Here is a 12,521-nt window from a genome sequence, read left to right on the forward strand (position 1 = left end):
ATTTGATTTGGAAAGTTTTAACTGGGTAGAGGTATAAAGGCTTTTGCTTTCTAGAAACTCCCAGTATGAGGTTGCAGTTACCCTTTCAACTGTGGGAAAAAGGTGATCCTAAATATATTGTTTTTCCTGCTAAAGAGGTGTTTCAGTGGCTATAGATTTGGACAGCGATGGTGCTTGACTCATAATCCAGAGAAAAGCAGCAGCTCATTGGTGACATCCACCCTTTGTCAGTGCAAAAGTAAATATAGGATCATGTGTAAATCTTTCGGAAATCCTGATTAGCATAATCTCCCTTGGGAAGTCAGTATTATATAGGATTAGCAGATCAGTGTAAAGAAGTTGGGGGCTGAAATGTAGGTAATACCAAAACGAAAGTATTGTTGTCATCTGTTTCTTTGCATTTGTAAAGTGAGCTGTCTTTTGTGTGGGGTCTCAGATACAATGTCAGTGTAGTGGAGCATGGAGAGGGAGGAGGGACTTGGGAGACTCAGTGTTGTCCAGCTTTGTAAACTCACAGTTTTTCTTGTAAGGACCTCTGCTGCCGTGGACCATCACTGAGGGCCCATCCCGAGCATTTCCCAGACTTGTCAAGTAGGTAGCTTGTCAACCAAAAACAAAACAACAACAAAAACCCACAACATCATGAAAAAACAACCATCATCAGCAACAAAGCACACAAACACAACAAAACCAACAACAGAAAACATCACAGAACTATTCCTATGCGTGAGTGTGGATGGCCTGTCTAGGGAGGCAGGGAAGTCAGATGTCTACTTTGTCCCAGCACTGCATCCGTTCAGTGGATATAAGGCAAGGTATAAAAGCACAGAAAGCTAAATTAATGTTTTCCTCTTGTTGATCCTATTGCATTGCAGGTGCACATTGAAAGTGCTGTGAAGTGGTGGTCACGTTTATCAGAGAAGAAAATGCCAAAATAACTTTGATCTTGTGTGCTTTTTAATGTCTTCTGGATTTCAGCCCCTTCCCTACCCAGTCTTACGTATCATCTGTGCCTTGTGTCTGAGGGCCCCATGTGGCCTTGGCACCTCTAGAGAGAGAACAAACTGTGTGCCACAAAGAGAGAACAGAATAGGTAAGAAACCCAGTAAATATGGGTTCCTCCAGAAAAATTTTAACACTGGCACAAGGAATGTGCTACAGGAAAATAGACAAAAGACTCCAGGCTGGAGGTCTCCTGTGAAGGAATTAAGACCCAAATGCTGGTGAGCCTCAGCAATTTGGAACTTGTTGGAAGGAGTGGAAGAAGGTCCTTTCACCCTTTATCTTTCCTGACTGGTTTTCAAAACAAATACAATTTTCCTAGTTTTATCTACAAAGCATTAAGTTAAACCCAAGTAATAAATAAAAATAAAGCTATAGGTTAAAAAAAAAAAAAAAAAGCAGAGGGAGGAGATGGGTAGAGGAAAGACCGAAATGGTTTCACTGCCACTATATCTTCTTTTCTTCTTTTTGTTGGGAAGGATAAAGACTTTGGAGAAGAAGGGAGAGATGTGTGAAGAGTATGGCACAGCAACAGCCAAAGCTTCCCCATAGATTTGTTATTGCAGATTGGAACATCTTAAAGTAAGTCACAGTAGTGGGGAGGAGGGGTAAGAGCAATGCAAGGTGTGATACGTTATAAGCAGTGAATTACGAGGATTATTTAGGGCTATAAGTAAGTCAACTGGCTCAGTTTATTATTATTTCATGAGCAGGATAAAAAGGGAAGGGAGGCAGCGAGGTGGCTACTGTATTAGTGTCTGCTTCCTTCGGACTTGGCAGGACGACAGAGCTCCTCGCCTTGGGCGTTTCAAAAATGCTAGGGTTCAGCTCTGAAAACACCCGCGATGTTGATTCAATTTACTATTTTTGCGGTTCTTAATTTGCCTCTTGCTATTTGGAAATTCAGCTTGGCAAAGGTTTCTGTGCACCTGGGAAGGCCGCGGGAAGTCCCAGTTCCTATAGGGCAACCATATGGTGGTGCTGGGCCATCTGGTTAGCTGTAGGACCGGGGTTGCTCCCGTTGAGGCTGTATAGAGGGTTGTCCTCATTGCTGCAGTCTTTGGCCCCTCCTGTGAGCGAAAAAAGGCTCTACTCTGCTGCTGTGGAGAGTTGGAGAGCAGGGAGACATGGAGGGGATGGGTCCTGCGGGGCTGTGTTTAGCTCAGGCGCTCCCTCAGCAGTGGGGGAAAGGCACCTTACGGGGGGAGCTGAAGTCCTGTGGCAGCAGCCACGTCTGGCTGTGGCTGCGTGAAAACACAAATAAAGCATGGTTAGGATGACAAGAATGGTTATTGGGACATAAGCAGTTAACAGAGCTGATCAGCTGGTGATGGACAACTTTGTTGTAGCGGGGAGCTCTCTGCAGGAGGAGAAAATGGATGACGGAAGGGCAGGGAGTGAGAGTCTGTGAGGGTCTGAGCAGGTAAAGGAGGAAGATGCTTTCCCAGCAGGCGTGTCCTAAATACTTCAAAGTGGAAAGTTACAGATGCTGATTTGGGAGCTGCAGCTGATTCTGGAAACAAATGGGATAAATACTGGCATGAGAAAAAAAAAAAAAAAAAAAAAAAAGTTGAAATGCCCGAAGGGCACATCTGCTGCGGCCAGCGATTCTGCAGGAAATGCACTGAAACCAGAGAGAGACGAGGAAGGTGGAGATAAACACGGCCCCCAGTGAAGCCAAACGAAAGCCACGGGCCTGAGAAGTGCCTGCGATAGCATGCTGAAGATTTGGCTTTCTTTTTAGGCTCTCCAGTGAAGTAGCTGCGTTTAATGTGGGCCCAAGTCCGGCTGTGCTGAATGAATTTTAAAGGTGTTTTGTGTTCTGAGCTTGGAAGTTCTACTTTAGAGACTTTTCTGTTGCTTTCAAGTGTGTGTTTTCAGAGCAAGGGAGCAGCATTGTAGGTCTAAAGCCTAGTCTGTTAGTCTGAAATTTGAATAATTGCATGGTCATTAAATTTTGCACAAAAAGGAATTGACTCTAAAAGCAGCTGATATGTTATCATGATTAGTGCAATAGCAATGCCTTCTTTCATCACAATGAAGTTACATTGTTAGAGAGCATAATTGACATTTTTTTATTGAAAGATTAAGAAGAACTTGTTTACAGCTTGCAAACAAAGAGGTTTTAATTCAACAAACTGCAGCAGGAGTAAGCAATAAGTGGCATTTTCATCTGCTGGCTGGTTAGCGCTTTAGCTGCAGAATGCTGCGGATAGAGAAGTATGAAGGAATTTGCAGCTCAATATCTGCCCAATAAAGCGTGCACCACGCTGGCAAATGCCAGAAAGCTGACGGGGAGAAACCTTGAGTGCAAAGAAACAAAGAGCTCTAGTTAATATTAGCACCTTTTGGGAAGACACTGGTTTTTGGAGACCATCTTCATGACGCCTGTTGTGCAAAGGTCAAGGTATGGCATTTCTGAAGATGCTTTTGCCACGGAGCCATCGGGATAACACCTGTCAATTCAACTGGGTGCTAAAGTAGGTATCTGGGTTATTTTTATATCTCTGGGTTTATTGTTTCATGGTCTAATAGACTCAGGAGCTAAGTGGTACTGGCATTTCAAAGTGGCATGTTGTGATTGGAAGGGGATGCTGTGTAAGTATTTGGAAAACAGATCCAAATGAAACACCACTGTCACCCGGCTGCAGAGGGACTTTTTGCTCTTTAAATATATTGGGGATCCTGTTTGTGCTGGTGGTTGTATCTTACTGTCCAGATTGCTCTCCAGATAAAGTCAAGGGTATGTGAAAAATTCACTTTTATTTTTACACAGATTCCTCTTTTGCAGTCTGAAATTGACCGGATTTATTGTCCCAGCTCCGATCAAAGTTTAAAGAATCTGAGTTGAGCCCTGTTGTTTTGAATAAGTAGTGCTTCAGAGAGGCAAAAATTCCCTGAGTACTCGGGGTGCTGACAAGGCACTGCGAGGAGGGTGCTTGTCCCACCACCCAGGAAACCATTTATTAAGCCACGTGTGGTGTCACTGCCATGCGGGGGGAAGGAAGGGGTTGTCCAGGCCTGTACTGAAAAGCCTGAGACCTCCTGATCTGTGAATGACGTGCATCCCTGCAGATTGGTGCTGGAGGCCTGGATCAGTAGCATCTTATATTAGCATCTTATATTGAGGCAGGTGTTAGAGCAACTGAGGGGGATTTTCTGGGTCTCAAATGCTGCCTGGTAGCCACAGTGTTTTTCTCCTTTCCAAACATGAATTCCTCTGTCTGCAAAACCAAGATGTAACTTTATTCTGGGTGTTTTAGCTTCTTCTTTTACATTAAAAAAGAAAAGAAAAAGAAAAAGCTTCAAGAATGTCATGAACCCAGACTCTTGTTGCTATTAGGAACGGGTCAGAGGGATAGAGAAACCTATTTAATTAAAATAAGGACTTCCTGATACGTACATGAATTTTGAAATTTTTCTTCCCCATCTACCCTTTTTGTGCGTGTGAAAAATCTGAGAATGAAAATATCAGCCCAGAATCTCTTTGAGGCTTGTATTTGTGCTGGGATGGCCATGGGCTGGCTGCCAGACACCCACCTAGCTGCTCCCACCCCCATCGTCAGCAGGATAAGGGGAGAAAATCAGGTGTCCCAGGCAAAACAGACTTGACTGAGGGAAAATTAAGTTAATTCATTGCCAAAGTAGATTTGGATTGTGAGAACCAAAGACAAAATTAAAAACGCCTTTCCCAGTGTGGACATATCACCAGTGTGGGGACCGGTCCCACTGTGGTCTCCTGATGGGCTGTCGGTCTCTGCTCTGGTACCCAGACTTCCCCTCCTTTTTGGGACTTGCAGGGCTGTTCCTCACGCTTTTTTTTCCCCTCACTACTCTGATGTTTGGTATTTCTTCAATTTGCCACTTCTTCAATTTGTTTTCCCCTGAAGGACTCGGCTGTGGCCTGCAGCGGGGCTGCTGGAACCTTCTGGAAGCAGCCGGGCAGCCATGCCCTCTCCTCACAGAGTCCCCTCAGCCCCGCCGCTGGCACCTTGTCCACCTGGCAAATACCTTGTGAGAGCCAGGGTGGCCTGAGGGAGCAAAGGTTGAGGTGGGAAGAGGAGGACCCCAAAAAACCTTTGTGGGTGCCCTGGGGGCTGGCTGGGGCTGGAGCTGGACCCTGAAAATGAATGGGGTGGAAAACCCCCTTACAGGGAGTTCACTGGTGCCTCACAAGCTGCATGAGGGGGCTGGGGAGGTGAGGGGAAGCCGCCTGCAGACGTGGCTGACCATGGCAGGACCATGGCAGGTGGATTCTCTCTGCAGGGCCTGTCGCCCCTTCCCTTGGCAGCCCAAATGGTGCTGGGGGTCCAGCGGGGTGCCCATGCTGGGGCAAGGTGTGTGGGAGCTGAGCCCACCATGCCCCCCTCATCCTCTGGGGTCTTACGCTGGAGGTAGCTTTGCACATCAACCTCTGCTCTCTGGAGAAAGCTCTCAGCCTGGTCCCTGGTTCCCTGGGGCTAAAAAGTGCGGATTTTGTGACTAAGACTTGTCAAATCACAGAAGCCAAAATCCTTGCTCCTCTGCTCGTGGAGGTAGGCTGGGAGGGGCTGTGGACATCTTCCCCCAACCTCTCCTGAGGCAGATGCAAGAGGTTGGCCAAAAATATCACCAAATTGCCACAGCACAGCTCAAAATCTGCTGTTGCTCCTGGGTGATGCTTGACTGCAAGCCCAGCCTGTGTGACTGTACCCCAGCTGTTGGATGGGTTTTGAATAGAGCACCTGTCTGCAAGGCATATACAAGCCTATGGGGTGTCCATAGGCATCCTGAGGCTGGGGGGAGATGTGAAAACCTACAAAATATGCCTCCTTTCTTGTTGTCAGCCCCCTGTGATGACAATGTGACATGGCAAGAGGTGCTCTCGCTATGGCTACATGGAAGGAGCCGAATGCCCTGGATGTGCCCGGCTACTGCTGCTCCCCGCTGTGCCCAGTAAGTAACTGCCTTGCACCCCTTTGGGGATAAAGGGTGGTGGGCATCATTAATACAGCATGAGAGTATCACTCCAAACACCTGTCTGGAGTGCGTGATTAAAAACGCTCTTGGGACAGTGCATACCAGTGCACAGAAGCCAGCTGCTTGTCAGAGTTTACCTGCATTTACCCTTCCCTTTCCTGCGGGTTTTTGTAAGGATTCATGGTTGGCTTTGTTGTTGTAAGTCATCCAGCAGAAGGTGTGTTAGAGCTACACTTTGACAAAGTGCCTCCACGATCTGTGAGGAGCTGAAAGCAGATTTCGGAAAGCTGTCTCTGTGTAGTACAGTAAGTTAGGTTGTGTTTTCTTCATTGAATTAATTGTAACTGCCTTGTCACTTAAGTGAATTACTGATTATGCAGACATCCTTTAATTTAGCTGCTTCCTCTCTGGATAAAGGATTTGAATGGAACAACTGGAAATATTTTAAACTTATGTCCTGACTTCTGGAATTTCAGACCAGTTTGCACTCTGTATTATACTTAATTTTTCATTGTTATTTGTGTAAACTTTCTATTAACATTAGAGATTAAGCAGTGTATCAGAAGTCTGCATTTGTGCTCATTTCAAGGTGCTGGAGTCAAGAGATGTTCTTTGAAATGAAACAAATGCTTCACCTCCTGGTCAGGAAAGGCAATTAATTGATTTTAGGTTCATCACCATAGAAACCCAGCCATTCTCTTGCCCTATAAACTGAGTTTGCTGAAATGCTGGTGTGCGTGTGTGTATACACACATGGTCTGCAGCGGTGACTTAGTGCCAAAGCCCTAGTGAAAGTGCTTCCTTGATGCAACAGTCTTTCTTTGTGGAGATGTAAAAGCAGTTGTAATCTTTTGACACTGGGGGGAAAGAAGTTGCTGTGGTGAATCCCCATGCTGCAGGGGATGCCAGTAGCACAGAAGAGATGGTGCCTTCCTTTTGTAGCTGCTCTCTGGAGCTGCCAGGTATGCTGCTATGGGGAAGGAATCCATCTCGGGGTGGTATTTAGGCTTTCAAGTTCCGTTTAAATGTTATGAAATACCAGAGAATAGCAGATTTATATTATTGGTATTTGTATAAATATGGGGTGATAAAGCTCCTGAGTTCGGGGTTTGAGATTAAAGAGTGACAAGAGAGCATTTAGTTGTAGGTAAATTCCCACTTTTGCTGAGTTCCCTGTTTGTTACTGAAGCAGGGCGCTGGATCACCCGAGGATCACCCCATTCACAGCTGTGTCTGGAGAGGCCTGGGCTTGGTGGCTCTTGGCTGAGGCCCGGCTCTTGCTGCCAAGTCGGGCTCCTCTCCTGCCACTGCCGCAGGAACTCTTCCTCTCCCTACAGCCTCTCCTGGTCCCGCTTCATCTCCAGCCAGCAGGGGAGGCTTGGACACAAACAGTGCCGCCTGGCCTCCCTTCCGCCCTTCAGCTCAGCTGCCGTTTGTGCCCTCCTGTCTGCGCTGGCTTTCTCTCTGCTGAAACACTGCACAGGCAGACACTAAACCACTTCCAATTATTAGCATCTTTGCCGTAGGGCTGCAAAGAGAAGCTCTGCTGCGTAGCACGGTAGCTGGAGATGAGGTCATGTGGTGGTGTGACTCTGGAGAGATGTTTCCTGGCGTTAAGCACGAATGTGAGGAGCTGGGGAGGGAAGTCCTTTGCGGAGCAGCTCGTGCAGCCCACGGGTTTTGGAGGTATTGGTTAGCTAAAGGTGGAGTAATTGTTTTGATCCCAGTTAAATGAAGCTTGCCATCATTAAGGCTTAAAAAAAATCATCAGCTAGACCTCCCAAATAGTGTATTTATTTTTTATTTTATTTATTTTTTCCCCCGGTGTGCCTTCTCTCCACCAGCAGCTGCTGCAGGCAGTGACAGCGGGGTGCGTATCGCAGTGATGCTGCCTGACAGCCCAGACACACTATTGGACATGGAAAATGCTAGCTTGTAAATTAAAACAGTAGAACTTAAAGCATTATTTTGATGATATATAGTATACATTAAAAAGAAAACCACACTGTTAGGCAGTTGTTAGCACTGGCAGTCCTCAGCCCATGTCACCAGAGGGCCAGGAGAGGGGTCTTGCTATGGGGGGCTGCAGATAGTTGTCTTTTCTGGCCTCTCCTGCCAGAGCCCTGGCAGTCCCACCAGGTCCCTGCCTTAGGGCCTTGCTGGTGTTTGGGTGCAGGTGAAACCCGCAGAGCTTTCTTGGCTGGGATATCTGGCTTGGTGAGACGTGCCCAGCCTGTTCTGGCCCTTGGTTAACCAGGGGAAGCGCTCGTCCTTAGGAAATGTGCTCTCATGTGCTGTACCAGGAGCATCAGACCCACCTTCCGAGTGCCTGCTGCTCTGTCCACGTGTGGCGTGGCCTTTCCTGTGTACAGAATGAGATCTCCCCAAGGTGCTCCTAGCTAATCCTGTTTCTTAATACGGGAAAAATGGGATGAAACACCCCAGCCCCCGGCTGGCTGTGTGGTAGTGCCTGCTTGCTGTGCCTCCTGGCAAGGTGAAATTGCAGAAGCAATTCAGCCGAATGAGGTTAAATGCATTAGCAAATCGATATCTGTGCTGCTTGCAGATTTTCTTTGTAGCTTCTGCACCAAGTTCAGCACCAGTGCTCAGTGCTTCCTTTCCTGCTAGCACATGGTCTCCTACTGAGGAACGGGAGCTTCAAAGGAGATTAAAAAATCCTCTTGTTAGTTGGACGTGCTGCTTTGAGCTGGGAAATTAATGTTTCTTAGAGTTGCTGCTCTCTTTCACTTTGCTTTAAGTATTGTGAAGGGAAAATGCAACGTGGATAAATGTGGATTGATTATTTTTCAGACAGTTAGGCAAACAACAGCAAGCAAGAAAACCCCACAACTACCACCTGAATTTTTCCTTACGAAAGTAGGACTGACTTAGCTGCTGCGTACAGCAAAGCTACGCGATGGACGTGGTTAAAAGCAAAATCCCCCCTTTCTCTGGGAGTCACATCTGAACACAGACTAATACAGAACAGTAAACACTTAATGAAGAAACATGCAGGGGGGAATTGGGGGAGCACCCGGGAGAGTTGATACTCTGAATGACTTCAGTCGGTACAGCTAAACCTGGGCAATAAGATTAGAGCACCATCAAAATAGCTGCAAGTCATCAGGTGTCACGTTCAGCCTCCAGTGATTTGTCTCGAGGCACGGTAGACTTCAAAATTAGCCTGCTGGCTGCCTGGCAGCGTACATTAGGTGCCGGTAATTAATTGGCTGCTGAATTGATCTTTTCCAGTAAAGCAGAAGGAAAAACCCAGGGCCGGGTGGTAAGGAGGCACAAGAGCCTCGCAGGAGGTGGTGTTCTCTGGCATGCAGAGGTGGGGAGCTGCGTGGCTGTGTCGGGCAGCCTGTGCACAGCTCCTCCTGGACCCCAGCAGTACCAGCAGCATGCCTGGCGGTGCAGAGAGGGCTTGCAAGGGGGCTGGGTGTCCGTGGGGGTATTTAGCTGCCCTGCTCCTGCATCCCAGTGCTGGTTACAGCACACAAGCTGCCCACATGCTCAGCTGTCCTCACAGGGTGCAGGTTAAAGATGCTAAATGTGCAAACAGCGCGCTTGTTTTGCTTCAGATGGGCTGTTACTTTTTTTTCTAATGTCGTTTAGGGTGTAGAGTTAATTTCTTCCTGAATGCCACGCTCAACAGCTGAAGACAAACCAGGTTGTTTGCAATGCTCATTAAACCATGGTGCCGTCTCCATTAATTGCTGCTGACTCCTGTCACATGAACCACCTCCTGCTTAGGCGTATGCTTTAGTCTCTTGTTTATTTGGGGGTTTACATTGTGTACGGGCCTCATTTTCATTGCACAGAACTTAGAAGGCTTCAGGGTAATGGTTTGGAACTTGCTTATTGCTTTTTGTAGCTTAAAGGAAACCTGAACTGGTTCTGGGCGAGCTTTGAAATATGAAGTAATACAAATGGTCAGTGGAGAGAAAAGATTTGTAATGATTTGTGAAATTTGTGATTTCAATTCACTTCTAGGGCGTAACTTTGGCAGGTGAAAAAAAAAAAAGATTTGTCCTTCCTTCTTTGTTCTGAAGACCTCTGTTATTCACAGCCAGTTTGGGTATTTTGTACCTCTCAGTTTTAGCTGGCTGAGTCAAATTCCTCGAGAGCCGAGAGGGCGCGGTTTGAATTGCCTTCATTTGGTCAAAGATTAGCTGAAAAGAACTCGAGCTCGTCCAAGTGTGTTAACGGAGCGGGCAGACACTCCTGCTGCGATGCTTTGTGCATCTTGGTGGTGCTGGAGCTGGCGGGGATACGAGGACAGCCTGCACACCTCGAGCAGAGGCAGCACCACGAACGGAAAGCCTGCAGGAACCGAGCAGTGCCAGGCTGCCCTCAGACAGGAGCAAAAGGCAGCTGGAAAGGCACACGTGCACAAAATGATTTCTTCTTTGCGAATTTTGACCCGGGCTGCTGCAGGGCAGCTTTTTGGTGAGGACATCTGGCAGCCAGCGTGCGGCCGGCCCCGCCGGGCTGTAAGCAGGGCGATTTTTGGTGAGGGGTGAAGGGTGTGCTGTCCCCTGGGAGCAGGGCTGATGGCACGGGGCAGTCTTCGTGGCCCAGTTAGCCTCGGCAGCCCCAGGTTTTGTGCTCCTGAATGGGCAGGGGGTTGGTGTATTTCCCGTTGGAGAACTGTGCCTGTCAGCACGGGTGTTTGGGCCCTTTCTTGAACAATTTCCCTGACTTTAGCTGCCACCTTTGGTAGAGATGGATTCAGGCTGGAGAACGTGTGGAAAAGGGCTGCTAATCCAGCTTGGTCGTCTTCTGGGAAAGGAGCTGAAAAACGAGCTAGCTCTGCCGTACTTACCGAAGGAAAAGCCGGGAGGTGTACGGTTTCCTTCCCGGGTATTTATAGCAAGTGAGCAGCAGGGAGGTAGGGGAGCAATTTCAGCTGAAAGGCGAGGGTTAGCAGATGACAGATGGATTGAAAACAGGAGCAAGCCTGGGCCGGGAATTAAAGATAATTTCTAACCGGCAGACGAGGAGGAGAGTGGCTGAAAGGTGAAGTGCAGCCGAGCGGGAGCTCGGTCAGCCCGTGCAAGGGGGATGCTGCAGGAGGTGCTTGGCATGACGCTGCCCAGCTCCACGGTTCTGGAAATCCTCTCCAGCCTGCCTGCGCCGAGCAGGGCAGCGTGAAGGAGGCCGTGTCTGCCAAAGGAGCTCGTGAGTTTTGCCAGTGCAACCACTGAATTCAAGCAGCCTTGAAAAGGAAGCCGGAAAGGCAGGGAACAGCTTCTGAATCACTTGGACTTTGGCAGCCAATTTCCATGCAAATCAAGCCTCCAGCATCACCGCCGTGTGCGCTCCCAGCCCCGTGGAAGGACAGGGCGTGGGGGAGAGCCGCTGGCACGTGTCACCTCGGTGTCTGCTCACGTCCATCCTTCAGTTCCCAGGGGGGCACCGCATCGCTGCGTGGGCCCTTCGAGGCTTTGCTGGGGTGGGAAAACACCGGGGAACGCACCCAACAGCGACACGTCCCGGCCAGCAGCGACCTTGAAGCAGGGGTCTCGCTGGTGGAGGAGGCAGGGAGGTGGCAGCCCTCAGGGCACAGCAGCCCAAGAGCTTCTCCTTCCCCTGGGGACCAGCTGGGGGGCTCCCAGCACCCCCAGGCTGTGCCCTGCTTGCTCTGGTCCCGTGGCGAGGGGATGCTCGGGGCGCCCTGCCCGTGATCCCACACATGGGGCAGAGGACGGTGTCTGGGTTAGCTCCACTGTTTTCCCAAAGGTTTCTGGGCGCAGAAGCTGCTTCTGAAAGCAGCTTTAGCTCAGCATTTAAAAAAATAAAATAAATCTGTTCTGCTTTTCCCTTTCTCCACTGGAGCTGAACGCGCAGCGGGCACTGGGTGGCCGGGGGATTGCTGTGAAAAGCTGGGTAGGGCGGCGGATCGCCCTCCTCCTTCCTCCTCCTCCTCGCCGCGGGGGCTGCGGGCGGGGCCGGAGGAGGCCGAGGAGGAGGAGGAGGAGGAGGAGGAGGAGGGAGGGGAGGAAGGGGAGGCGCCGGGCTGGCGGCGCGGCCATCCCCGGGCTCCGCATCGCTGCGTGCGCGGAGCCGCCCGTGCAGCCGGCAGGATGATCGCCGCCCAGCTGCTGGCCTACTACTTCACCGAGCTGAAGGAGGATCAGGTCAAGAAGGTGAGGCCGAGATCCCCCCCCCCCGAAGCGCCTTATTTAGTCCGCTTCTTTATTTTTATTTATTTTATTTTATTTTATTTTTGAAATCACCGATTTCGCTGCCGGCGTCGCTTTGCGCGTCCCCATAGCGACCCCGCAGGGGGAGAAGAGGGAATAAATCCTGCCCGCAGCCCCCCCGGGGGATGCGGGGCGATGGGGATGGTGGCAGCGAGGATGAGGATGATGATGGTGATGATGGATGTCCCTTCCTCCCCCTGGCATCCATGGCTCCTGCGTGGGGTGATGGGGATAAGGCGATGGCCTGCAGCTGGCTCTTGGGTTGCATCTCGCCGCCGCCCCTGAATTTTTGGGGAGCGATGAGCAGGGGAAATGTTCCTGGGGGTGTTTGCGGGCTGCCTTTAGCCCTAG

The 12,521-nt window shown here is 49.4% G+C and overlaps 1 protein-coding gene across 1 annotated transcript in view; it reads left to right on the forward strand.

Annotated features, from left to right (window-relative positions):
• Positions 1-11,957: 11,957 nt before the first annotated feature.
• HK1 (hexokinase 1) overlaps positions 11,958-12,521 on the forward strand; it is a 31,685-nt gene continuing 31,121 nt past the window's right edge. Inside the window, exon 1 of the mRNA XM_084525052.1 lies at positions 11,958-12,113. Within this exon, the coding sequence (XP_084381178.1) occupies positions 12,051-12,113 (63 nt within the window). The 5' untranslated portion in view covers positions 11,958-12,050. The remainder of the gene's footprint in view (positions 12,114-12,521) is intronic.

The sequence above is a fragment of the Aythya ferina genome (genome assembly GCF_964211825.1).
Source record: "Aythya ferina genome assembly, chromosome: 7".
NCBI lineage: Eukaryota > Metazoa > Chordata > Aves > Anseriformes > Anatidae > Aythya > Aythya ferina.